General features: G+C 40.0%; 1 protein-coding gene and 1 pseudogene across 3 annotated transcripts in view; one reads left to right on the top strand and one right to left on the bottom strand.

Moving 5' to 3' along the window:
• Positions 1 to 27,358, top strand: part of ANKDD1A (ankyrin repeat and death domain containing 1A) — a 47,375-nt gene extending 20,017 nt beyond the window's left edge. The window contains exons 6-15 of one of the 3 annotated variants that reach the window (XM_031955376.1): positions 3,458 to 3,556; positions 8,836 to 8,934; positions 10,891 to 10,989; positions 14,773 to 14,871; positions 18,723 to 18,821; positions 19,612 to 19,710; positions 21,869 to 21,964; positions 23,286 to 23,487; positions 26,173 to 26,304; positions 27,018 to 27,358. In XM_031955376.1, the coding sequence (XP_031811236.1) occupies positions 3,458 to 3,556; positions 8,836 to 8,934; positions 10,891 to 10,989; positions 14,773 to 14,871; positions 18,723 to 18,821; positions 19,612 to 19,710; positions 21,869 to 21,964; positions 23,286 to 23,487; positions 26,173 to 26,304; positions 27,018 to 27,079 (1,086 nt within the window). In that variant the 3' untranslated portion in view covers positions 27,080 to 27,358. Of the gene's footprint in view, positions 1 to 3,457; positions 3,557 to 8,835; positions 8,935 to 10,890; positions 10,990 to 14,772; positions 14,872 to 18,722; positions 18,822 to 19,611; positions 19,711 to 21,868; positions 21,965 to 23,285; positions 23,488 to 26,172; positions 26,476 to 27,017 lie in introns of those variants that run through there. The other 2 variants (XM_031955375.1, XM_031955374.1) reach the window with 2 other exon arrangements.
• LOC105749535 lies at positions 975 to 2,403 on the bottom strand (annotated as a pseudogene).
• Positions 27,359 to 27,622: the final 264 nt, after the last annotated feature.

Here is a 27,622-nt window from a genome sequence, read left to right as displayed (position 1 = left end):
CAAAATATCCATTTACACTGTAAATGTGCTGTTCTTTCCCCTGTCTGTTATGATAGTAAATATTTTTGAGATTTAAACAGTAATAACATGAAAGAATACTAATATGCCTTAATTTATCAAGCTGAAATGAATGATATGTTCTTCCTAAGCAAATAGATTTTTGTAGCACAGACAAGAATAACTGGACTTCCCAAATTCTCTGCATTGGAGGCTTAATAAAGACCACCATGACAAAGCAGGAAACTCACTGTCACCAGATAAATACCAGTTGTTTGAAAGGTACACGTTTTGATATCTATCTTAGAAGGAGTAGCAGCAAAACCCAAGAATGCCTCCTCCTTCCAGAGTCAGAATCGAAGCCAATGGTTGTCTTTGCTCTGGGATCAACATAGATCATCATCATCAGACAGTAAAAGTTAGAGAAAAGGCTTTCTTTGCTAGTCTGCCCATGAACAGGCAAGAGCAAGTACAATCTGTTCTGGGCAGCAGCATGGGAGCAGTGGTATTTAGGATGAAAGGAGATGTTCTCAATTAAGAGGAATTAAATATATGTCTCTTGGATCTTTGTAAAGGATTTGTACAAATTTAGGCTTGTCCTTTATTTGGAGGCTAAGAAAAATAGTAGAGCTTCATATAGCCACACTCTTGAAGAGGTTTAAAGGAATAAAGTCCAGGAGAGCCAAATAATTAGGGTGTAATTAGATGATTAATAAGACCATTAAGTACAAACACACACATCAATAAAAGACAGCTTCAATTTAATAACCACTTTAACAAAGCATGGAAGATACTGGCTTTTTGAATAGAGGATATTTTAAAGTCTATTATCAATATAAAGCATAAGGAAACTGGCATTATATGACACCTGTTCTTTGTTTTAATTACAGGGTAACATGTAAACTTCAAGTCAGGAGGAGTGAGAAGGGGAAGGGTCTTAAGAATAAAACCAATATTTCACAGAGATGAAATTGAAATTAGTTCTTTATTGAAGAATCTCACGGGTAAAATTTGCTCAGAGTGTTTTAAGGAATTCTCTTCAATATTTCTTTGGGCAGGATTTGGAGGAGCTGCCAACCCAGTGTCCAAAGTTTCAAAGACTACGTTTTTATAAATGCCCTGAGCAATAAAATTCCTTTCAAATTTTTATAAAAATTCCAGATAAAGGAGAGCATTTGAAATGAGGGCTTCTTCTCAACAACTGCTTTCATGGCTTGTTCATCCTTACTAATAGCATAACATGCATCCAGCTGGTTAGATACAGCTGTATGATCTTTTCTGGTCATAACCTATCCAACAGCAGACTTCATTAACTGGAACATGGAGAGCAACACATTAATAGATGGATAAATGTGTCTTATGCAGCTGCCTGTCCGTTTAGATTTGTCCTTTGGTAATGTTTCCAGTCAAATCATGGATGGAATGAATGATATCATCATTGGGCATGGTGAGAATAGAGATCTGAGTAATTTTGCCATTTATGCCTTTCGTGAGCCGCTCATTCATATATTATGACTAAGTCTGTATACATATAACCAGTAAGCTACAAGGATCGGAGGCGACTTCTTGGGCTGCTGAAACCTCTTGAAGAGCTTCAGCATAGAACTCTTTTATCTGTTAGAATGATCGGTTTCTGCTGTAGAGCTAGATGAGGGGCAATAACATCTCAATGGTTGGGTCAATGGCCAAGTGAGAAGAGACAGACATTATCTATTGAACCATTTTCTTTAAAGTCTGATTTGAAGAATTGAGCCATTTCCACATTTACACCCATAGCACAAATACAATCATAAAATTTACTTCACTGAGTCCACAGCATCTTTGGATTTCTCCCCCAAGGCAGTCTGACATCAGATCTGAGCAGGACCTCATTAGGAGAAAATGGGAATTTTCTGCCTCCTAGCCAGATGTGAAGCCATCTATTGCTGAAATGCCTGTTTGAATCATTTCCTCAGGGTATCATTGACATTGAGGACTGAGTGGACATTCCATAATGTCAGGAAAGTGGGACGACTGGACTTCTGTCAATAGTTTCCCAGAACCATTGAAAACTTGGCCAAACATATCTTCAGACACTGTTATTTAAAGACTATCTCCTGTAAACTCACAGGCTGTCTCCTCGGAGACAAAAATTGGAACTATCACTGCTTTTCTGTCACTAACCTGACCACCTCTCGGTGCTATCAGGAAAGGTCAAGAAGATGATCTCAGTATATATGGGAAACTTAACTTGATGTAAGATTACCAAAGGATTGTGACTCCCAATACTGTTTTAGAGTGAGATGCAGTAGAGAGAACTGGCATCTGCTCCCAGATCCTTGGTGTGGGCCCCATGCTGCATCTGGGTGACTGGGACAGGTTGGGCACAGACCCAGTCACCATCCCCCAAACCACTCACACTACCATCTTGTCTCCTCTGTCCCATTAGGCCCTCTATGCCTCTGGATTCTTGAAGCCTATTTCAGCAAAGAGCAAAGTCCAGTTGGTCCTACCAAGTTGGATAGGACTCGAAGATTGTTCATTCATTTTTTCAGTTGTGTCGAATTCTTTATGACTTTTGGATTTTTCTTGGCAAAAATACTGGATAGGCTTGCCATTTCCTTATCCAAATAATTTTTTTCTTAGCAGAGGCAGTTGGGGTTAAATGACTTGCCCAGGGTCACACAGCTAGGAAGTGTTAAGTGTCTGAGACTAGATTTGAACCCAGGTCCTCCTGACTTCAGGACTGGGGCTTTATCCACTGCACTACCCAGCTGCCCCTTTCCAAATCATTTTTACAGATAAAGAAACCAAGGCAAACAGGGTCAAATGTCTTGTCCAGGGGTTACACAGCTATAAATGTCTGAGACTGAATTTTAAATCAGATTTTTCTGTCCACAGACCTGGTATCCTATTTACGGAGCCATTTAACTGCCTTAGGATTAAAAATGTGGATTGACAAATGTACAAGCCATGTATTGTCTATTGTCTGAGGATCAGTCTAGCTAAGTTTGTCATCAGAAGAGTATTAATATTTTTGACCACAGCAATTCTGAAATACTTATTTACCTAGACACATAGCACATGGGGTATCACAATATGTTTGTCGCTAGAGACTGGGGGTTTATGCCTACATTGATTAAAGTCATGAATTCCTGATGTAATAAAGCATTAATATTTAAAGGGGTGAATTTCAGTCAAAGCTAGTGTGTAGTTGGATGCTGGATGACTGAGGCACTTTTGTATTAAGGAATTGTCAATGTCAGTCCTTCAGCACATCAGAGGAATTGGCTGTCCCTGTTTTGTGGACCTCTAGGGATGGCTCAAGACCTCTAAGTTTGCTTCTGGGGTCCTTCTGTAGCGTCTATCCCCAAGGAAATGTGAGATGGGATTGACAGGGTGATGGAGGCTGGGGAGAAAGGTGACGACTACTTTGTTGGGTTGCATTGAAAATAACTGTATTTTTCCTCTGAAATCAAAGTTGAATCGGACAGCTTTCCATTTGGCGGCTGAGCATGGACAGCTTGATGCTCTGGATTTCTTGATTGGCTCCGGCTGCAACCACAGCATCAAAGACAAGGTACTGAGAGCTAAGTCTAGGGTGGGAGAGGGGAGACTGGAGAATTTCTAGTGTTTAGAGGGAGAGTCCTCAAAATGGGATCTGGGAGTCCCCAAGACTCTTTCAGCAGATCTTCAAAGTCAAAATTATCTTCATTATAAAATATTTTAATTTCTAATACAATATCAACAGGTGTAACCCATACAAACAAAAACTCTTTGAGGGGTCCTCAATGATTCTTAAACATAAAAACAGATCCTGAGATGGAAAAATTTGAGAATGGATGCTCTAGAGTCAATCAATCAGTAAGTATTTATTAAGAGTCTAGCCAAGCATGTGCTAGATACTAGAGATACAACATTGTCCTGAAGGAGCCTCCATTCTCTGGGAGATATCAAGAGACACTCACCCTCTCTCCCTCCTTCCCTTCTCCCCCTCCCCTCCCTCTTCCCTCTCCCCTCTCTCTTCCCTTCCTCTACCTCCTTCTTCTCTCTTTCTCTCTCTCTCTCTCTCTCTCTCTCTCTCTCTCTCTCTCTCTCTAATCAGCTCATTTTTCAGGTGAGGAATCTGAGGACCAGAGAGGTGAAGAAATCCCATTCAAGCACTCACAGCTAGTTCATGAATGAAAGGAAACTAAAATCCCACCTCCTAGAGTTGTTCAGTTATTTTCAATCATGTCCGATTCTTCATGACCCTATTGGAAGCTTTCTTTTTTTTTTTTTCCCCCATTTGAGGTTTTCTTGGCAAAGATACTGGAGTGGTTTGTTATTTCCTTCTTTAGCTCATTTTACAGATAATGAAATTGAAGCAAATAGGAGTAGGTGACTGCCTATCCAAGCTCACATACCTAGGAAGTGTCTGAGGCTGGATTTGAACTTAGAAAGAGGAATATTCCTGATTCCAGGCCTGGTACTCTCTCCACTGCATCAACCAGCAGCTCTGTCTCCCGTAGTACGCCTCCTAAAATTTTTTTATTATTATCACCTCCTCCACCCAGAGAGCCATCACTAATATCAAAGAATAAAAGAAAGAGGAATAAAAAGGTGGTTCAGCAAAACTGATGAACATATCAACCAAAGCTGACATATACATAATATTTCAAATCTATGATCTCTCACCTTTGTAATGAAGGGGGAAAAATACATTCTCCTATCTCTTTTTTTTGGGGGGGCCAAGCTAGTTCATTATAATTACACAGTATTCAGGCTCATTTTGCTTTTGTTCTTATTGTTCTTTCCATTTACTTTGTTGTGGTCATTGGGTATATTGCTTTCTGCTGATGCTTTTCATGACAGGAGAAATCTTTTTTTGCATAAGAATTCTTCCCTAAAAGTAATGGTGCTGTCAGAGAGGCCTGGAGAGACATGAACTCATGCTATGTGAACTAAGTAGTACCAGGAGATCATTGTACATAACAACAGCACAATTATATGATAATCAATTCTGATGGACATGGCTCTTCAACAGCGAGGTGATTCAGGCCAGTTCCAATGATCTTGTGATAAAGAGAGCAAATCTGCACTCAGTGAGAGAACTGTGGGGACTATGTGAATTGCAATACAGTATTTTCACCTTTTTATTGCTGTTTGCTTGCATTTTGTTTTCTTTCTCATTTTTTCTTTTTAAATTTGATTTTTCTTGTGCGGCATGATAATTGTGAAAATATGTATAGAGGAATTGCACATGTTTAACATATATTGCATTATTTGCTGTTTAGAGGAAGGGGTGGAGAAAAGGAAGGAGGAAAAGAAATTTAAAGTAATGGTCTGTCCAAGGCCCTCAGACATGAGTGAGGCCATATCCTCTCAGTTTATCAATGAACATTTATTTTCATTTGTTTTATCTTTATTTTAAATAGAAAATTATTTTCAGTTCCAAATTCTTTCCCTCCTCTCAGCTCCTCTCCCACCCATTGAGAAGGCTATCAGTTTATCAGTTATACATGTGAAGCCATGCAAAATGTATTTCCATATTAGCCATGTTGCAATAAAAATGAAGAAAAAATGCTCCAGTCTGCACTCAGAGCTCATTAGTTCTTTCTTCAGAGATAGATGGTATTTTTCATCATGAGTGTTTTGGAATTATCATGGATCATGGATCGTGGATCATGTGATAAGAATAGCTAAGTCTTTCACAGATGCTGATTATTGTTATAATATTGTTACTGTATATAGTGTTCTCTCACTTTTACTCATTTCACTTTGTATCAGTTCATAAGTCTTTATGACTTATGGTTTTTCTGAAACAATTCTATTGATCATTGCTTATGGCATAATAGTATTTCATCACAATCACACACAAGTTATTCATTTATTTCCTAATGGATGGACATCCTTTCAATTTTCATTTCCTTGCCACTACATAAGGATATACTATAAATATATTTTTATATATGTCCTTTTCCTTTTAAAAAATTTCTTTGGGATTATGATATAGCAGCACTATTGCTCAAAGATATGCACAGTTTTATAGCCCTTTGGGTTTAGATCCAAATTGTTCTCCAGGATAGACCAATTCACAACTCTACTAACAATGCATTAGTGTCCCTACTTTATCTCTTCAACCTGTCATTTTTCTTTCTTTTCATGTTAGTCAACCTGAAAGAGTGAGATAGTACCTCAAAGTTGTTTTAATTTGCATTTCTATAATTATTGTTTTAGAGTATTTTTATATAATTATTGATAGCTATGATAGCCTGTTTATATCATTAATTCACTTATCAATTGAGGAATGGCTTTTATTTTAATAAATTTGGTTCAGTCCATATATATATATATATATATATATTTTTATATATATATATATAAAATGAAACCTTTATCAGAGAAACTTATCTCTCTCCTTCTTGTTTTCCTTCTAATTTTGGCTGCATTGCTTTTGTTTGTGCAAAACCCTTTTAATTTAATGTAACCCAAATTATCCATTCTCTCCTCTCTCCCTGCATCAGGGAGCTTATGAAGTACTTGCTGTGTGACAGGTTTTGCGCTAGGAATAAAAAAGACAAAAATGAAGCATTCTCTGTTTTTATAGGTAGCTATATAGTATGGTGGATAGAGCACTGGGCTTGGAGTCAGGGAAGTTGTGAGTTCAAATTTGACCTCAGATACTTACTAGCTTTGTGACTCTGGTCAACCTCTTTGCCTCAGTTCCTCAACTGTAAAATAAAGATAATAGTGCTTATCTCCAGAATTTTTGTGAGTTCCAAATAAGATCATATTTGATTTTTTATTAAAGCTTTTTATTTTCAAAACATATGCATGGATAATTTTTCAGCACCCTCCCTTGCAAAACCTTGTGTTCCAAATTTTCCCCTTTCCTCCCACCCACTCCTAGATGGCAAGTAATCCAGTATATGTTAAACATATTAAAACATATGTTAAAATCTAATATGTATAAATATATTTATACAGTTCTCTTGCTGCACAAGAAAAATCAGATCAAAAAGGAAAAAATAATGAGAAATAAAACAAGATGCAAGCAAACAACAAAAAGAGTGAGAATGCTGTGTTGCGATCCCCACTCAGTCCCCACAGGTCTCTCTCTGGTGCAGCCGGCTCTCTCCATCACAAGACCATTGCCACGGGCCTCCATCATGAGATCATATTTGTAAGGCGTTTTTTGCAGACCTACAAACGCCTGCTGTTGCTTATAATCGATCAGACCAGAGGCAACTGAGCACTTTGGGCTTGGAGTACCCAGGCTCCGATGATGAGGATGACTTGAGTTTATATTAAATCAGAGCACAAAGCGCCGATATTTATAAACCGCAAGCAAAGGAACAAACAAAGACGGTCCCTCGGCCCCTTTCTGGGAGCTTTGTCTGCTTCCTTTGTGTCTCCCCGAACGTGAAAAGGCCCAGGCTTGGAGACGCTTCCCGCCGCGCGGGGACCAGCCACCCCCGCGGTGTGTGTGTGAGATCACGCAGAAGGTGGCTCCGGAGCCGCGGGTAAATCGCTGCCGGTTCTGCTGGGGAGTATTTTTGGCCCCTCCGTGATTCTCAGGCACGTTTTCAGACAGGATGATTTACATCTAAAAGCGGTGGCTCGGGCCTCTTCCGTCCCGGAGGGAGGATGGCATCCTCTGGCTGGATCCGGGCTTAATTTAGAGAAGTCAGCGGCTGAAGCCCGGAGGAGACCGTCCGGGCCGCCCCTTTCCCAGGGAGCGGAGCCTTTCCCAGGGAGCCGAGCCTTTCCCAGGGAGCGGAGCCTTTCCCAGGGAGCCGAGCCTTTCCCAGGGAGCCGAGCCTTTCCCAGGGAGCCGAGCCTTTCCCAGGGAGCGGAGCCTTTCCCAAGCCCAGGTTTATTGATGGCTGGGAAGCCCCGGCCGAGCCGCGGGGCCGGCTGTCCCACCCGCACCCCCTGCTGTCCCAGGCTCTAACCCCCCGGCCGATGGACAAGCATTTCTCAAATCCTTACTGCCCGTCAGGCAGCGCCCGGCCTTGGCGATGCCGAGGGAAAACTCGGCTGGACTCCTTGCCTTTCGGGCTTACGGGAAATGACACCGAATCCCAGGTTTCAGCCACTCGCGGGCCCTTCCCGTCCTTCTGGAGACCCGAGGGCACGGGCCGAGCGGGGGGAGAAGGACAGGCTGGGCTGGGTCAGCGCGTGAGCCTCCGTGGCCTGGTGTGAGCGGCCGTGTTTGGCGTGGATTAAGCCGGAACATGACCGTCTCTTTGGGCTTTCACCTCAAACGCCCTGAAAACGAATCAACAGCACTTAGGCTTCATACCCATCGTTCGTTGGTCCCGTGCACCTCTTTGGCAGCTACATAGGTTTATAGTATATAGATTTCTTAGAATAATATTTTTAAAAACATGTTGTTGATTCCCTTTTATTCTTATTTCCCTCCCGATATGATTCATAAAAAACGTGTATTTAAAAAAGTTGATATAAATGTATAAACAGAAAAAAACCAATCTTTTAAAATGCTGAATTGTTTTCTTCGTGACCCCATTTAGGATTTTCCTGGCAAAGATAATGGAGTAGCTTGCCATTTTCTTTTCTAACTCATTTTACAGATAAGGAAACTGAAGCGGATTGAGTTACATGACTCACCCAGAATCACACAGCTAATTAAGTGTCTGAGCCCAGATTTGAACTGGGTCTGTCCTATTCCAAGCCCAGCGCTCCATCCTCACACCATTTAGTTGCTCTCACGTCTCTCGTGTTACCGCCTTATAAAATGGATGGGTGGGTGGGCCCAGGTAGTCTTTAAGTAAGTCCCTGTGACTTAGGTGACTTTGGTTAGTATGCAGAAGCACTCACCTGCCCATTTTCCACCTGACCAGTATTTCTTTGCAGGAGGGAAACACAGCCCTTCATTTGGCAGCCAAGAATGGCCACTCTTCGGTGCTCCAGAGGATCATCGATATTGGACTGGATCTAGAGGAGAAGAATGCAGTAAGTCCCACTTGCCATGAGCCCCGCAGGCTCCTCCTGGCTCTAGGGTCGGTCTGAAGCCTCAGTTTCTCAGCTTCCCCTTTCAGCTTTCAACAGATATCCCAAGCACCCCTCTCTGTCTTAGTCCTGCTCTCGGTGCTCATTGGCTGATTTAGGTTTATTTGTCCCTTTTGCAGAATACTTTACCTTTTAATGTTATTTATAGAATACTAATATTTCCTCTAATGCAGGGGCAACTTTGCTTCGATAATTATAATTACAAAAATAATTATAAATATAATGATAATAACAACAAAAACAACAACATGCATGTAGCACTTACTATGTGCCTTATAATTATTATCTCATTTGATCCTCACAACAACCCTGGGAGGTAGGTGCTATTATTATCCCCATTTTACAGATGACAAACAGGTTGACTTACCTAGGGTCACACAGCTATTAAGTAATTGAGTCTGATTTGAACTCATCTTTCTTCCTGACTCCATGTCCAGCACTCTATCCACTGAACCAACCTAACTGCTTCTTTACCCCTAACCTTCCCCTCTTTTCTCCCCATTTCCAACACTTAATTGAGGTATTTGTAGTGTCTAGCAGAATACCTGGAACTTTGTAAACATCTAAAAAAGTATGGTTAATTTGATGTTCAGTTGTTTTCAGTCATGTCCAGTTCTTTGAGGCTCTTTTTGGGGTTTTCTTGGCATTTCTTCTCTAGCTCATTTGACAGGTGAAGAAATTCAGCCTGGCCCAGGGTCCCTCAGCTAGGAAGTATCTGAGACCAGATTTGAACTCCTGGTTCCAGACCTGTTACTCTGTCCACTGGCACCATATTTCTGTATTTGATTAGTGTTTAATTGATACTTTTGTTCAAAAGGTAATCCTTGAGATTTGGGGAATACTCTCCATGTAAGGGAGAATAGGACATGTTTTCTAATTCCACCTTACTCCTCTCCAAGTGGCTGGAGTCTTGGAATTGTTTACATGTGCATTAATGCAATAAAAAAATTGTTGAGCACCTGTTGATGTATAGAGATATTGACTATATATGTAATTTATAGCATATGTGTATATATGTAATAAAGCTAATAGATTTAGAGCTGCAAAGGTCCTTATTGGGCAACAAGTCTTCATTTTCCAGATAAGATAAAGGTCAAAGATATTATACTGACCCAGAATCACAAAAGCAGCAATTACCTGAAGTGGGAGGATAGTGAAATCGTATAATAAGTTCCTTACCCTCAAGGAGCTTATACTTTAGTTAGGAAAATCATACATGTGCATATGAAAAGTTAAATAGCAGTATTAATGCTAGGGATGTCAGAAGGCAGGACTTGTAGCAAGAAGAGTGGAACAATCAATCAGCAAGCGTTAATTGAGTACCTATTTGTGTCTCACATGGTAGAAACAGACAGAATTAGTCCCTGCCATCAAAGAGCTTACATTCTAATAGGAAAATAAATGTCAGAGGAATAGAGGAACCTGAGATCCCTGTGGCTGAAGGGGTCAGGAAATGCCTTTTAGATAAAGTGGGACTTTAGCTGTCCCATAAAAGCAAAGTTTTGGAAAAGAAAAGAGGAGGAGGAGGGCATCGCAGGTATTGGGAATATCATGAACTAAAGTACAGAGGCAAAACTGACCATAGCATGTCTATAGGACAGTGAGCAGATCAGCCTAATCAGAGTAAATTGTGTGAAATTATAACTATTCTAAATAGGGATAAGGACTGAGATCTGTGTTTTCATTAATAAAGGAAGCTTCTATAAATAAAGAGCATTACTTTCTCTGCAACATAAAGAGTGTTCGAGTTTCCCAGAGCATTCAAGAGTTAAGTTTCTTGTCCAGGGCCACACAATCAGGCTGTATCAGAGTCTGGAATTAAAACTAGGTCTTTCTGATTTTGAGGCTGGATATCTATTCCCTGTGATATGCTGCCCCCATCTCTAACTTGTGTTTCAGGAAGGCTTGACTGCACTGCATATGGCAACTGAGGAAGGCCACTTGGACTGTGTCCAGCTCCTGCTTCAGGCTGGCAGCAAGGTCAACGCCCAGACCCAGGTGAGCCAGCCCGACCTGTTTGTTTTCACCCTGTTTGGCTGCTGAGGAACGTGCCTTGTGCAATTTGCCTGATCCTGCTTCATTCTCTGTCACTTGGACAAATAATACATAGTTAAGGGTCATCAAAACGAATGGCCAGATAGAGGTGGATGCCTGATGAGAAAAACTGGGTAACACAAGATTTTAGATTTGTACCTTGAATGGATCTCGGAGTCCATCTCATCCAGCCCCTTCATTTTCACAGATGAGGAAACTTAGACCCAGAGAGGATTGGGATTTGCTCAATGTCACACAGGTAGTGACAGTGTTTAGCACAGTGCCGGGCACGTAATAAATGTTCATTAATTGACAAAAGCAAGTTGGGAACCAAGGTCCTGTGACTCCAGAGGTGGTATTCTTTTTTACTACCTTATTAATACACATTAATTCACATGAGAAGTTGTGAGGGTTTTCTTGGAGGCAGCCTTAGTCTCAGTTGAAATAAATAATTACTTCTAAATCGAAGCCAGCTGGTAAAAATGCAAACGTTTATTTCTCCTTCCAAAATAGCCCGGTTAGTTGAGGCCTATCTCTCTGCCTGGCTCCAAGAGATCTTGCAGCTTTGTCCTTGGCTTCTGCCTCTGCTTTCTTCAGCCTCCAGCCAGCATCAAGTTGGAAGATGCAATGAATCTCTCTGTACCTCCAGTCAGTTCCACCAGAAGAAGTAACTTCAAGCTTCAAAAGCTCCCTATATTTATGTGATCTCCCAAAGGTTAACTCCACCTTCTGGAGGGAGAGGGATTCTGGGTTATCTCCCAGAGTGCTCTCTGGCCCTAAGAACTTCTAGGGAAGTGTGAATTCAGACTAAACCCTACATGTGTGAACTCCATTGAGTACTTAGATACTTATGAGCTCTCTAAAGGTGTGAACACAAGCATTGTTTCCATCAGTTCCACTTAGTACCTAGTTCAAGTTATGGCCCAAAATATCTTCTTCTAAGATCAAATCAACTCCAATGTCTTAACACTTTGTAAAGGTAAGAAGTAACAAGAAAACTGCAGCAATAAAAGCAGCAGGAGGAGGTCCAACCCAAGAACCTGAACTGTTTTTGGAGCTTTGGGGTTTGGACATGAGTGGGTTTATATGCTAGGATCAGGGCTGCTTCGCATGGTTGTCCCAGGCTGTAGTGTGGAACTCTGCCAGGATTACCACCTGGAGTCTCCAGGCTGAGGCCTCTGGGGCTAATTATCTTTGGACAAGGATGGTAACTCACTCAAGGCAGGGAAAGTGACTTTGGGAGCAATAGATCTGGAGCTAAATGAATGGATTTACCTCTGGCATGTATAATGGCTGAGAGGGCTAGAATTCAAATCCTGGAAGCTGCTGTTAATAGCTCAGTTTCCTAATCTGTAAAATTAAGGGATTAAACGCCGTGGTACAGTGGAAAGAACACCAGAGAACCTTGTTTCAAATCATAGAACCAGAGATTTGGGGCTAGAAGAGACCTTAGAGATTTTCAAATTCAGCCCTCTTCATTTTACAGATATGGAAGCTGAGTGACTTGCCCAGAGTCACAGATCTAAAAATTGTCTGAGGTAGGATTTGAACTCACAAGATCCCTCACTTTATCCTCCCTGAACAAATCCCTTAAAACACCCTTGTCACCATCTACAAAATAAGGAGACGGAATTAGATAATTACATCCATGATTTGATACCCCTAGAATCTTTGGGGATGCTTTTGGCCGTAAAGTTCTTTGGATTTCAGGATGGACAGCACCGCATCCCCTGGTAGTCCACACTTGGGTCTCTGTGTTTGAAGGAGTAGCACGGACTATAGAAGACAGAAGATAGGAGGGGGAATGAGGATTCAGAGATGGGGACTAGAGGGTGTAGTTTTGCCTGAGCTCAACAGGCCAGGAGACTTAAGGACAGAACAGCTGATTCACAAGCATCCTGATGCTCCTCTGGCAGGCAGAGTTCTAGTGAAAGATGAAGTCTGGTCCCTGGAAACTGGGCCCTTACAGGCTTCTCTAATATAAAACCAAAGCAGGGGGCATTCTTTTTTTTTTTTAATTACTTTTTATTGACAGAACCTATGCCAGGGTAATTTTTTACATTATCCCTTGCACTCACTTCTGTTCCGATTTTTCCCTCCCTCCCTCCACCCTCTCCCCAGATAGCAAGCAGTCCTATACATGTTAAATAGATTACAGTAGATCTTGATACAATATATGTGTGCAGAACTGAACAGTTTTCTTGTTGCTCAGGGAGAATTGGATTTAGAAGTATAAATAACCTGGGAAGAAGAACAAAATGCAAGCAGTTTACATTCATTTCCTAGTGTTCTTTCTTTGGGTGTAGCTGCTTCTGTCCATCCTTGATCAATTGAAACTAAGTTAGATCTTGTCTTTGTTAAAGAAATCCATTTCCATCAGAATACATCCTCATACAGTATCGTTGTTGAGGTATATAAGGTTCTCCTGGTTCTGCTCATTTCACGTAGCATCAGTTCATGCAAGTCTCTCCAAGTCTCTTTGTATTCATCCTGGTGGTCATTTCTTGTAGAACAATAATATTCCATAACATTCATATATCACAATTTACCCAACCATTCTCCAATTGATGGGCATCCATTCATTTTCCAGTTTCTGGCCACTACAAACAGGGCTGCCACAAACATTTTGGCACATACAGGTCCCTTTCCCTTCTTTAGTATCTCCTTGGGGTATAAGCCCAGTAGACACTGCTGGATCAAAGGGTATGCAGTTTGATAACTTTTTGGGCATAGTTCCAAATTGCTCTCCAGAATGGTTGGATTCGTTCACAGCTCCACCAACAATGTATCAGTGTCCCAGTTTTCCCACATCCCCTCCAACATTCTGCATTATCTTTCCCTGTCATTCTGGCCAATCTGACAGGTGTGTAGTTGTATCTCAGAGTTGTCTTAATTTGCATTTCTCTGATAGTGATTTGGAACACTCTTTCACATGAGTAGTAATAGTTTTAATTTCATCATCTGAAAATTGTCTGTTCATATCCTTTGACCATTTATCAATTGGAGAATGGCTTGATTTCTTATAGAGTCAATTCTCTATATATTTTGGAAATGAGTCCTTTATCAGAACCTTTGACTGTAAAAATGTTTTCCCAGTTTATTGCTTCCCTTCTAATCTTACCTGCATTAGTTTTGTTTGTACAAAAACTTTTCAGTTTGATATAATCAAAATTTTCAATTTTGTAGTCAATAGTGATCTCTAGTTCTTCTTTGGTCATAAATTCCTTCCTCTTCCACAGGTCTGAGAGGTAAACTATCTTATGCTCTTCCAATTTATTTATGATCTCATTCTTTATGCCTAGATCATGAACCCATTTTGACCATATCTTGGTGTACGGTGTTAAGTGGGTCAATGCCTACTTTCTGCCATACTAATTTCCAATTTTCCCAGCAATTTTTGTCAAATAATGCATTCTTATCCCAAAACCTGGGGTCTTAGCAGGGGGCATTCTAAGGCAGTGGTTTAGAGACAGGTAAACACACGATGCTACTGAGGCAGGCAGAAGGGGTACAATGACCTTAGAACTGTAAATAATACTAAGGAGAGCTAATGCAATTTTTTATAGTGCCTACTATGTGCCAGGCACTGTGCTAAGCTCTCTACAAATAGCAGATGGGTCCCCAATCTCAGAGGGAACATGTAGCAGCTGCACAGATGGGGAAAGGCTTCCTGCAGTAGCAAATGCATCAATGGTGGCTGTAAATGTGGTCGCAGGAATCATGCTGCATTTCTGATGTTTCCATTAGAAACAAATGAATTGCCTTCATTATGCCGCTCTTCACGGCTTTGATGATATTGCTCAAGCTCTCATTGATGCTGGAATTAGCACAGATGCTGCAAATCAGGTAAGTTGAATTTTTTAGAGTTAAAAGTCTTATATACGTTGGTATTGAATATGTCACTAGTGGAAAGATGGCTCAAGTTGCTATAATGCATGAAATCATATGTGAAACGTGCTTTCTATGGGGGTTTTGGACCTTAGGGAACATATCTAGCCTAATTCCATTTTATAAAATGAGGGGTTACTTATAAAGTGTTTTAAAATTAGCAAAGCTTCATATACATTTAAACCTCATAATAATCCTGTGGGTTGGGAACTAAAGGTATTAGCTTCATTTTATACTTGAAGAGGTTGAAAAGATAAAAGGAACACACTACTAATAAGCATCAAAGTTGAGATTTGAACCAGGTCTTTGTATATATATATATATATATATATATATATATATATATATATATGTGTGTGTGTGTGTGTGTGTGTGTGTGTATGTAAAAGGTATATGTGCATATATAAATGAGTTTGCCTCAACTTCCTCATCCATAAATGAGCTGGAGAAGGAAATGGCCAACCACTAGTTAAGAAAATCCCAAATGGGGTCAAAGAGTCAGACACAAGACTAAACAACAATCTTCAATACCTTGCACATGTAGTAGGCACTTGGGAAGCACTTGTAGAATTAAATTGACCTAAAGGAAAACCAAATGAAATGAAAAGGGTGCTGTACTAGGAGTCTGATAACCTGGTTTCCATTTTCTTGGGCAAGTCCTTTAATAGTTTGTCAAATGTCTCATTAATAAACAAGAGGGTCAATCGAAATCTCTTAGGTTCCTTTCAGCTTTACAGTTCTGATTGTTTGACAGGATCACTAATTTAAAGTTTGTGAAGAGCTTTTAAAAGAGGAAATCTTACCTTATGGAGTACTATACTAAAAGAAAATGAGTTAGAGCAGGGAAGATAAGTTAGACCCCCCCCCCCCAATAGGAATAAGCATTAATATTATTTATTAATTTATAACATATCAGAATAAGCATTTATTTAGTAAAAACTTACTATGCACGAGGCACTGGGGATACAAAGGCAGAAATGAAACCACTTCTGACTCTCAAGGAGCTTACATTCTTTTGGGAAAATTAACATATACAAGAATATACAAACATAGATTATATAAATCCAAGATAATTGGAGAGAAGGAAGATGCTAGTACTAGTATCTGGGGACCAGATTGTTGTTTGCCTTTAGCTTTCGAAGAGGACCATGACATCAGGGAGGTAATGCTGTGCATGAGAGTGAATTGGGTTGAAGTGAGGGAGGCTGGGCAAGGTTACCTGTCTTACTTTCCCCTCCAAGGGTATCTGGGTCTACTGGCCAGATAGAGATCAAGACAACTGGAGATGGCCTTGGATTCAGTGGGAGACCTTGGCCTTTTTAAATTAAGGTCTTAAATAGGTTTCAGTTTGACTGAGGCAACAGTCTTTGTGATTAAGGCTACATAAGAAGAGAATGGTCTCTTTTACCTACTCAAAATATATCTATGTCTATACCTACTTAAAGAAACATATTGTGGCAGCCCTTTTTGTAGTGGCCAGAAACTGGAAATCGAATGGATGCCCATCAAGTGGAGAATGGCTGAATAAATTGTGGTATATGAATATTATTGTTCTGTAAGAAATGACCAGCAGGATGATGTCAGAGAGGCCTGGAGAGACTTACATGAACTGATACTGAGTGAAATGAGCACAACCAGGAGATTATTGTACATAGCAATAGCAAGATTATTCAATGATTAATTCTGATGGATGGGGCTCTTTTCAACAATGATTCATGACAGTTCCAATGGTCTTGGATGGAAAGATGCCATTTACACCCAAAGAGAGGACTGTGGGAACTTGAGTGTGGATCACAACATAGCATTTTTACCGTTTTTATTGTTTGTTTGCATTTTTGTTTTCTTATTTTTTTCTTTTTGATCTGATTTTTCTTGCACAGCATGATAATTGTGGAAATATATATAGAAAAATTGCACATCTTAAATATATTGGATTACTTGCTGTCTGGGAAAAGGGGGTGAGGGGAGGGAGAGAAAAAATTTGGAACACAAGGTTTGCAAGGGTGAATATTGAAAATTATCTATGCATATGTTTTTAAAATAAGTTTTGAAAAAATAAAAAAGATCACACACAAAACAAATATATATACATGTATGTGTATATATATATATATGCATGCATGTGTGTATATGTTTATTTCCCATACAGAATCTAAGTCAGGCATCTATACAATGATGCTGCTAAAGCACCATTGTGATGGGTTATTTATAGAAAAGATACATGTAGAGTGGCAGATAAGCTGAGTTTTGAGGAGCTTTAAAGACTGAAAAGCTTTTTGATTACCTGAGTGACCCAAACACAGAAAAGGTAAAATGGAGTCCACCTTCCCCCCTAGAGATTTTCCAAAAGAGATCTTATACAGATAGTTTAGGGATCAAGGAAACAAACATGTGACTAAGTTAGATGAAATCCCTGCCTGAGGTCCTTGTAGCTTGAGTATTTTATGGACTTTTGGGGAGATCAGAAAAGGGTGAATGAATCTCAGCAATAGTAGCAGGCAGCAACACCTGGTAGTAGTAATTGAGGTAGTAGTAGTATACTAGGTCTTACCTAGTTACCATCATTACCAACAGTCCTAACCAACAAATGTGAACCCTGTCATGGTGCTAAAAGTGTAAGAGCCTAACTGGTTACATAGGGCATACATATAAAAAGAAAGTATATGTACTTTATATTGTAAGAGGTCTTAAATAATCACTTTTGCCTTAAATATTAATCTCAAGAATATGACTATGATCTCTCCAAGACATAATTCCTTCGTCATCTGTATAATTAGGTAGTTGGACTAGATGCCTTTTAAGAATTTTTTCCTTTCCAGTTTTAGATGCTATAAATATTTGATTTTAATTCCCTAAGTCTTGGGACTTAGGTGAGCAGCTGGGAGCAGGGTGGTATTATATTGCTGGTGGCCCACAACTGTGATCCTGACTAGGGTAGGTTGAGGTCAGGGAATGGCTTGAGAACTGGGGATTCTTAGCTTCAGTGGTGCTAATGCAATTAATTAGAAGTTCAATATGTGCTGCACTAAGCTCCTGAGAGGAGGGGGCCATCAGGCTGTCTAAGGAGGGGCAACAGATCAAAGCTTTCTGTGTTGATCAGCAGTGCAATTGGGCCCATGAATCCAAAAACCAAACAACCCAAACTCAAAACTGTAATTCAGAAAAATGGGGGAGAAGGGGACACAGCACTTACAAAGTGCATTCGTATGTTAGTCACTCTGCTAAACATCTTATAATTATCTCATTTGATCCTCAAAATTTTAGGAAGTAGGTGCTATTTTTAGTCCCATTTTATAGGGGGAAAAACTCAAGCAGAGAGTGGTGAGTCTAGGATCACACAGTTATGAAGTAAGTATCTGAGGCTGGATTTGAACTTGGGATTCCCTGATTCCAAGCCCTGTATTCGACATAGTAATTTCTTTCCTTAGGTCTCTGAAATCAGTTTGTATTTCTTTATCTGTATTCATATTGGTTATCCTCCAGTAGAATATTAAGCTACTTGAAGCCAGCAACTGTTTCATTTTTGCCTCATATCTACAGTGCCTAACATAGCACCTGGCAAGTAGTAGGAGCTTAACAAATGCAAAAAGAAATTGAATTTTATCTGCATTAGGTAAGATTTTCTTGTGATGAAGTAGTCTGAAGTGAGGGAAGCAACCCCCAGACTTGGGCTCGGGGCTTCACATTTTTATTGTTAATGCCTTAGTCATCTAGGCCAATATTGTCACAAGCCCCACCCAAAAGCCAGTTCTGAGTTGTAAGCTTCTCTGGGGAGTGTTCTTGGGCTCACTGATGCAATTTCTTCACAGCAAAATGCATCTCCCATCCACATAGCGGTGTTGAACAATTTTCCTTCCATAGTCAGACTCCTCATTGAGGCAGAAATCAACCTGGATGTCACCGACAACGTAAGCTTTTATAAGGGCCATCCTTTGCAGATGTTAAGTGGCCAATGATCGTTTTGCCGTTTTTGGACTTTGGCAGGTTTGTTGCTTGATGGTGTAGTTTTGTCTTGGGAGTAAATTCTTTCATTTTGGGAGAGATAAATTTTGTTTCTATTAATAAAAATATTTCCCCCTCTGCTATCATTCTTCCCCATTCCCATTTGAGAAATCCCACCCAAAATGTTATTTGAAGTTATTTTAGGAGGAAAATCAACCAACTTACTATTAACATGGTTGCTCAGTTGTAAATACGGTTGATTTCTCTTTTACTGTTATAGGTCATTAAGCATGCTGTGTCTGTAATTTGAAAGTGGAACTGCTGTTCCATTTGGTTGTGGATTATTTGCTTTATTTCAGGGCAGATTCTTGAGGTCCTTTTTCTGTCAGTGGGAAGCCAAAGACCACATTCCGATCCAGAGAATTAAATCTTGCAATGAGAGAATGTATTGAGGCCAAAGGCTCTAGTCGTATGAGGGCTCCTGATAAAAATCTTTTCATTTTGTCCAGTTATCTTTTTTTGTTCAATTTGCAAATTTCTTTAAGCTAACCTACAGCAAAGGTTTTTTTATTTATTTTATTTTTTTTTATTTTTAAAAAAACCTCAAGGCATAATTAGAGTGCTAATGGCCATTTCAAAGCTTGACTTCCTTATTTCAGAGCCCCACTGCTACATGGGCCATATCACTTGTTACCTCCTAAGTTTAAAGGCTTTTGCTCTGAAATTCATTTCCCTTTCATCATGTTATTTTCTCAGAGGCAACAGACACCCCTCCACATTGCTGCTGAGAACGCGAGACAAGACATAGCAGAAATGATCCTCCTCGAAGGAGTGAACTTAAATTTGACAGATAAGGTAGATTCCCTACTCACCCTCCTGTTGTTAAGGCATTGCCTCTTTACCTAGTATCAGGAGCTAGGTCTCATGGAGGTACACCATAAGCTATAACCCCTAGCAAGGGATTATTTAGGCACAACTCTCCCACATAGGGAGCTGTGAAAGCCTTATCCATGACCTCTTGTGATACTGCTGAAATATATTTACCCTCAAGTACAGCCTTGCAAAGGGATAAAGGGGTGGGGACGATAGGTGAAACAACAGGCAACAATCTATGTGGAAATGGGGAGAATCAAGATGGGCCAGGGCTTTTTCATCTTTTTTTATGTTCTGGATTTCCTCTTACAAAGATGTTTTAAACAAATAAAACAAAACACATTTACATGATACAGTGAATGCAGTGCTGTCTTAGTCAGGAAAATTCATCTTTGTGATTTCAAACCACAGCTGCAGCTGTGGGATGCTGAGCATCACTTAGTCCCATTTGTCTTAGTTTCCTCATCTGTAATGGCAAAAACTCCAGCGTTTCTGCCAAGGAACACCCCAAAAAGAGTACCAAAGTCAGACACGAGAGTGAAAAACAACAACAAAATACATAGGATGACAGAGGAAACCAATTATATTGAAATAATTACCAAATTATTTAAGAAAGCAAGTTCACCGATGAGAATCCTTTTAAGAGGCTAAAACTTAAAAAAGTATGAGCCTCAAGTCATTTTTCCCCCTTAACATCTGTTGATCCACCTGCTGCCTCAATGAGTTATTTCCAGGGGCCTCTAGAATCACAACCCAAAGTTTCTCCAATTTCCTGTACCCAGGGGGTGACTGTTTTTCAACATGAATACAGGTCACTCTTCACAACAACAGAAAAGCATTTACTATGGGTATTCTGTATAAACTATCACAGAGGTGAAGTCCTTTTCCTGGCTTGGAGGAATTTGTTATTTAGCTGAGAAATATGTCAGCATCATAGACTTAGAGCTGGAAAGCACTTTGTAAGCTGTTGACTCTAGCCTAAGAAAACCAAGGCTAAGTTAAGTGGCTTGCCCAGGATCATTCATACATTAAAAAACAACATATGGCAGTACACAATGAAGTGCTAAATTGGGTGATAAAAGTTGTACAAGAATTTAAGGGACAAGTTTTTTCCCCTTTTGACCTGATTTTTCTGGTACATGACAAATGTGGAAATGTTTAAAAGAATTGCACATTTAAAAAATGTTTAAAAGAATTGCACATTTAAAAAAAAGAATTTAATGGAGGGATGGATCATTATTACTTGTGGAAAATTACATACTGGAAGGACTTAAAGGATAGTGGAACAGAGAGGGGAGAACGGTAAGACGATGACTAACAAAACGTCATGTACCTTCTTAAGAGTGGTGCAGGCCATTTTATCGTGGCTGTCCCCAGGAAGCTGGAAGCAAAGTCCCAGAGGCTGTGTTTGCAGGGGAGAGATAGGGGGCAAAACAAAGGACTGAGGTGTTCCAGTGCTCATGGCTCGTTCAATTTACTCAAGGGCAACCTTTTGACAGCTAGGTGGCGCAACGGGCTGAAGTTAGTAAGACCTAACTATAGTGGATCACAGATACTGGCTGTGATCTTGCTGCCCTACCTTCCTCAGCTGTAAAATGGGGATACCATCTACCTTCTAGGGATTCTTGAGAAGGTCAACTAGTTGGATAGCACCTTATACCATGCCTGGTATATTGTAGGCCCTACATAAATGCAAGCTATTATTATTATTTTGAAATAGCAAGATAATCTGGATTTTGTAGAGACGCCAATATTTACATCACACTACTTATTAGTTGTGTGACTTTAGGGAAGTTATTTTAATCCCTGATCTTCTTTTCCTTCCATAAAAAACATAATTCACTCACATTGTGATATTCATAGCACAGAGGGTTGTTTGTAAGAAAAATGCTCTATAAATCTAAATGGTATAACTATATATAAATGATTCCTATGAATGTGAATATTCTCATTATGGAAAAATGTTAAAATATTAAACATTTAATATCATACCTAAAGAAACCTCTCATTTCCCCCTCTCTAATATAGATAGGGAATGTCATCCTTTCAGTATATAGGGCATACTAGAAAAAAAAAATCTCATTTTCATTTTATATAAATAAGTGTAATAATGCCATTTGTTCTTTCCTCTTAATTCTAGCAAGGAAAAACATCACTGGATGTCGCTGCTCGTGGCAACCACATCTGCTTGGTAGATATGATCATAAAAGCAGATCGGTTTTACAAATGGGAGCAGGTAGGAAGGTACCCCGCTGTTGGTGTGTAGAGAATGACATGACTCACGTTTCAGGGTAATTTGGCCATAGTTGGCTCCAAGTAGCCGGTATTGCTTCCAGGTGGTGATGGAAGAGATGTCTGTGGAGGTCAGGGAGAGGAAAAAGAGAAAATAGCAGGATACCCACTGCATTCACTCCTCCCATTTTGACAAACTATCTCAAATGAATGAAGTGTGCTTATGGGATGAATGTCACTGAGGGTGGTCTTTTTTTCCCATCCTGCCTTCAGGGCAAATTACATCCATCAAAGTGCTTGTTTGAAAATCAAGGCAGCTGAGGTGGAAGAGTAGGGACTGGCATTGTGGTCAATTAGCTGACAAGATATAGGTAGAGTTTAGAAGGCACGGATTAGAAATAAGGACTGCAGGTATTATCCCTCTTTATAGATAAGGATCCAGAACTTCAAAGGAAAGATTTTCCTAAGTTGCCCAATATCACAGGATGGTAAAAACATAGAATCAGTGACAAGCATCTTGAAAATAAGCCAATTCTAGTTCACAAAGCCTTTTTTTTTTTTTTTTTTTTTTGGGGGGGGGGAGGTATGTGTCGAAGCCAGCCCCAGGGTTTGGTTAACCCAAGACCTTCATGAAGGAGTGGATAAAATCTAGGTTAGAGAAATGGTAAAAAGCATGGGGATGAGGAGCTGGGAATCTCTGACTACTATTACAGTAAATCTCAATTTCTGTAAATCTGTAAACTGGGGAAAACACTTGTAGATCTTTTATTTCACAAAGGACACTGTAAACATCAAAACCCCATACAAATATCAGGATGTTTATTCATTTTGGCCAAAACAAATAAGTCTTAAGACTAAATTTAACCTAATTTCTTTCAATGTTTTATTGAGGCATTTTTATATTATTCCATTTCCCAATGGCTCCCCTCTCCCCAAGAACTTTCAATTTGTTTCCCTTAAAGCCTCTTCCATTTAAAAAGTCAGAGAATATATATGATCAGATGAGATGTAGAAAATTCTGTATTACTGGGGGTTTTCAAGCACAAACTAGATGGCCTCTTGCAGAGAGCACAGAAGGATGCTTCCATGGCCTCCTCACTTCATCTACTACAGCATCTTCCGGAAGATGCTGTAGTAGATGAAGTGAGGAGCCAACAGTGACTGGTCCCATGACCAGCATCACCCTCCCCAAAGCAGAAAGCTGGGGCACTCAGCAGATTGTTTCTAAACAGTTCTTTTTTGGCCAGGCAGACTGTGTCCCATGATTTCCTCCTGACAGGCTATTTGCACTTTTCACACCATCAGCTTCTATTCTGCCGCTGCAGGACAACCTCAAAACTGGGTCTGACTCTTGGGCTATGAAACCCTTAACCTTTAAACAGGACCATGGGGTGGAAACCCAGCATATTCGCTCAGTGCTGTGGCACTTAGCCACCAAATACCTCAAGCACAACGACTGGAAGAAACTGGCGCATCACTGGAAGTTTACTGATGCACACATTCGCGCTATTGAACAGCAATGGGCAGGTACTTATTATACACAAACTCCTATTTCTGGGGGAAATCTTTTTTACCCTGTGATGCACTGGAAAGAACTGCGTAAGGCAGGTCACGTTCTAGCTTCCTCTTTGTACCTGTTTTGGCTGGCTGACCTTGAGCATGGAAATCATTTCTCCTAGCACCTTGTAACTGACATAACGTCCTTGCCACAGGTTATGCCCCATTACAGGGATGTGTGGGTAGGTCTTATTTTCTCTCAAGTAACCCTGTGTTGGATGAATACAGCTGTGACCTGACAGCAGAGTCCAAAATATCTGTTCAATGATATGGTCTGCCTTAGAACCAAGATTCTTCTGGGCTCCCTCTTCATTTCTACCTTTTAGATTTCTTCTCTAGGATTAGTTCAGGTAACATCATGATGTCTTCCTTAATATCCACAAATTGTTGCTGCTTTCTCCCTCAAATAGTCCCCCAACATTTTCATCTCTCCTTTGCCCTCTCTTTACTACCATTCACAAATTATTTCATTTTTGAATTCTCAGTACTGTGGTTTCTTGAACATATGCTACGCCTTCAAATCAAAGTGAACTTTGTCTATGGGGTTCCTGTATAAAATATGAAGAACAAGTATGATAGAGAAAATGTACAAAGCATATCAAATGAAGAGGAGTCCTGGGATACCATACTGTTGTGATGGGCTCTGTGGGTTTAGCCAAAAAATTCAATGATCAGTGTGGTTTATCTGTAATGTCCTGTGAAACAGATCCTTCTATTTAGTAAGCATGACTCCTAGAGGGCCAGAGCACCAAACTTACTGAATGTGCACCCTGTTGTCCTTTCCAACAAGTGCTGCTGTTTTTTAAGTACCTGCCATTTGTTTCCCATGGCTGGGTCCTACAGGGTTTACAGAGACCTAAGTCAGGATACTTGTCCTAGAGGCACTTAATTGTGTATGCAGGGAGACAAACCCCCTGGAAAAGCTGAACTAGAATTAAATAATTTTAAGACTCTGTGTGAAAAATACTAAATAAATGGCACCAATTATAAAGCCTGTAAAAGCTCAGAAATCAAAGGATATGAACAACAAATGATAAACATGGAAAAAACTCTCTGACCTCACCTGTAATCAATTAAAATGAAAACAAATGAAGCATATCCAGAACTTACTGAACTGGTAACAATAAATAAAGAGGACAAAACATGAGAGTGGAACTGTAGGGAAACATAATCTAGGCATGCCTGGTAATATCAATGGTCTAGACCAGAGGTCCTCAAACTACGTACGGCCCGCGGGCCAGATGCGGCAGCTGAAGACAATTATCCCCCTCACCCAGGGCTATGAAGTTTCTTTATTTAAAGGCCCACAAAACAAAGTTTTTGTTTTTACTATAGTCCGGACCTCCAACAGTCTGAGGGACAGTGAACTGGCCCCCTAGTTAAAAAGTTTGAGGACCCCTGGTCTAGACAATACCCAACACAAATAATATTGACATGAAATTATCTCCACTATCCCAGTGTTGGAAATGTGCCCCAAGAATTTACTAAAAAAGGAAAACATAGAGTGATACATGAATGATCCTGATAGTGGCATTTTAAGCCAGAAGCAGAAAAAATCCTGTCAAAAACTTACATGTCTCATGGTTGAGGAAAGGCTAAGTATCTGCTAGTAAGAATGACAAATATAGGGATTATTTTTAAAAAAAAATGCGATAAAACTGAACAGTACAGTGATTACAATTAACTCTCGTTTCTAAAAGTAAATCCTAAGAGGTGCCAAACACATAGTCCTTGCGGCCCAATTTATTTCCAAGGTGAGCCAAAATGGATTAAAATGTAATTGGAAAATATTTAACAAAATAAATTAAAATTCAATTCAACATAATATTAATGTGTGTTTTTCCAAGTCCAGATATGGCCTATGGGAATCCTTATTCCTATAACCCTATATGGGTTAATGGTCCCCATTTACAGTTGAGGGCAATTAGGTGGTATGGTGAATGGAACAGAGACCTCACATCCAGAAGACTCATCTTCCTGAGTTCAAATCTGATTTCAGACACCCTTACTAGCTATGTGACCCTGGGCAAGTCACTTAACCCCGTTTCTCTCAGTTTCCTCATCTGTAAAATGAGCTAGAGAAGGAAATGGCAAAGCATTCTAAGTATATTTGCCAAGAAAACCCCAAATAGGGTGAGGAAGTCATTCACAATTGAAATGATCAAACTGTCAAAATTATATTAGAGTTTGATACTCCTGATCTAATACAGATATGAATATATCATCAGATGGGAAGGGGATTTAGCTAGAGCTGCCAAGAAGTTGATATTGCTATTGTGTTTAAGTATGCTTTTGTTATAGTTTGGGAATTGATGCTTATGTTTTCATGGAAAGTGAAGTAAACTAAAAAATTATTGTAAAAAAAAAAAAGTTCAGGGAAAGAGATTACTGGGCTAAAATGATTTTAGAGATACTTGGGATTAAGGTTCATGGAGGATGGTGACTTTCATGGAGGAACTCACTTTCCCTGAGTGAATCATCACCCTCATCTCTGTATGAGCCACCTAGGGAAAGGAGCTTCATAAGGGGCATCTTACTGTTTTCCTTCAAGGAACTGTTAAGCATTAGCTAAAAACAAACAGACTCTGAGATTGCTGCTGGTAGCTCTGAGTTTTTGCTGAGTTGTTTTTCCCTCCTATTCTCCATTGTCATCAGGCACTAAGAGCTATCGGGAACATGGCCACAGAATGTTGCTTATTTGGCTCCATGGTGTAATCATGGCAGCTGAAAACCCAAACAAAGGACTATATGAAGGGCTTGTGGGAATCGACAGAAGAGATCTCGCTGGTAAAATACGTCCTCAGCACATTCAGCTAAGTAGAGCACTGGCGTCCCTTGGGGAAGATGATCATTCAATTGTTTTTCTACACAGCTCCATGGGCAGTGTGGCTTTGGCAGGGGCCATTTTCATCTGGAACACCACCAGATTTCCTTAGGGTGCATTTACAAAGGGAGTCTGATATACTCCACCTGGGCAGCCAGCCCTAGCCAGGGAAAGAGCTAGATGTGGGGTTTAAGTCCTGACTGATTCACCCTATAGTGACCTTGGGCAGGTCACGGTCTCCAAGCTATTTACAAAGGAGACTCACTGGATTCTGGGCAAGATGTATAAATGAGGTTATTTTTCTTGAGATGGGTTGGAGCATACATTTTTTACAGCATGGTTTTGTAGAGGGTAAATGCTAAGCTGTGGGCACGCTAAGCTACTTTTCACCTCTGTTGCTTTTCTTGTAGGCTTTTCCTCTTGGTCTCCACCCCTCACATTCCTGACAGCAATATTTTCCTGTCATTCAGAAATACAACTATAATATTCCTTCTCAGACAAGTCAGATTATATACACAAGAGTTTAATCTGCTCTTGGGTGAAGGAAGCATAATAAAGAAGGATAATGGGTTTCAGGTCATGAACAGTTTCTCATTAAAATAAAATCAGTTCTGCAAGGTAGATCAGAGTTTTCCATCAACAGAAGGAAATATAAATTCCTTGTTTTCTTTTACAGAAAGCATCAGAAAGAAAGCGAATGCCGATTCCAGTTCTTCCAAGAAGTGTATAACAATGTGACTTGACCTAGAGGGAGCCGGGTGGAGCAGCCCTCCAGAAAGTGACTACCCTTTTATGGCTCTGACACATTTCTCACTGAACCCAGAATCTCAAGATCAGCGCCACAGAAGTCCCATGCCAGTAAAGCTTTCCTTAAAGGTCTGTGCAGGGGTTTGTTCCACATCTCCTCCAGACTAGGAAACTAGTCACTGTAAATGGGTGCATGAATAACTTATGGGATACACTGGGCTTTGGAATCACATAAAATTGATCGCTTTGGTTTTATTATTGTAGCCTGTTTACCCCTACAACTGTTATTATTTATAAGCTGGTTTGTCTGCAACTCAAGAATACTGCTTTCCTGAGTTTTGCTAAGAGGACTGGCCAGGACAGGTTGTTATGAGTTCTCAAGTGTTACTGATAATAAGTAGAAAAAATTACAATGGCCATTTTGAATCTACTAGGTCCAACATTTTGTGAAAATCACAGCTGCACAGTTGAGTAAAAATTTTAAAATGTTTTCCGAAAATTACACATGACCATGTTTTGCTTTATTGCATAATT

This window comes from Sarcophilus harrisii, chromosome 2 (assembly GCF_902635505.1).
Source record: "Sarcophilus harrisii chromosome 2, mSarHar1.11, whole genome shotgun sequence".
Lineage (NCBI taxonomy): Eukaryota > Metazoa > Chordata > Mammalia > Dasyuromorphia > Dasyuridae > Sarcophilus > Sarcophilus harrisii.
The sequence above is the reverse complement of the archived record's forward strand: the minus strand, read 5'-3'. Positions and strand labels throughout refer to the sequence as shown.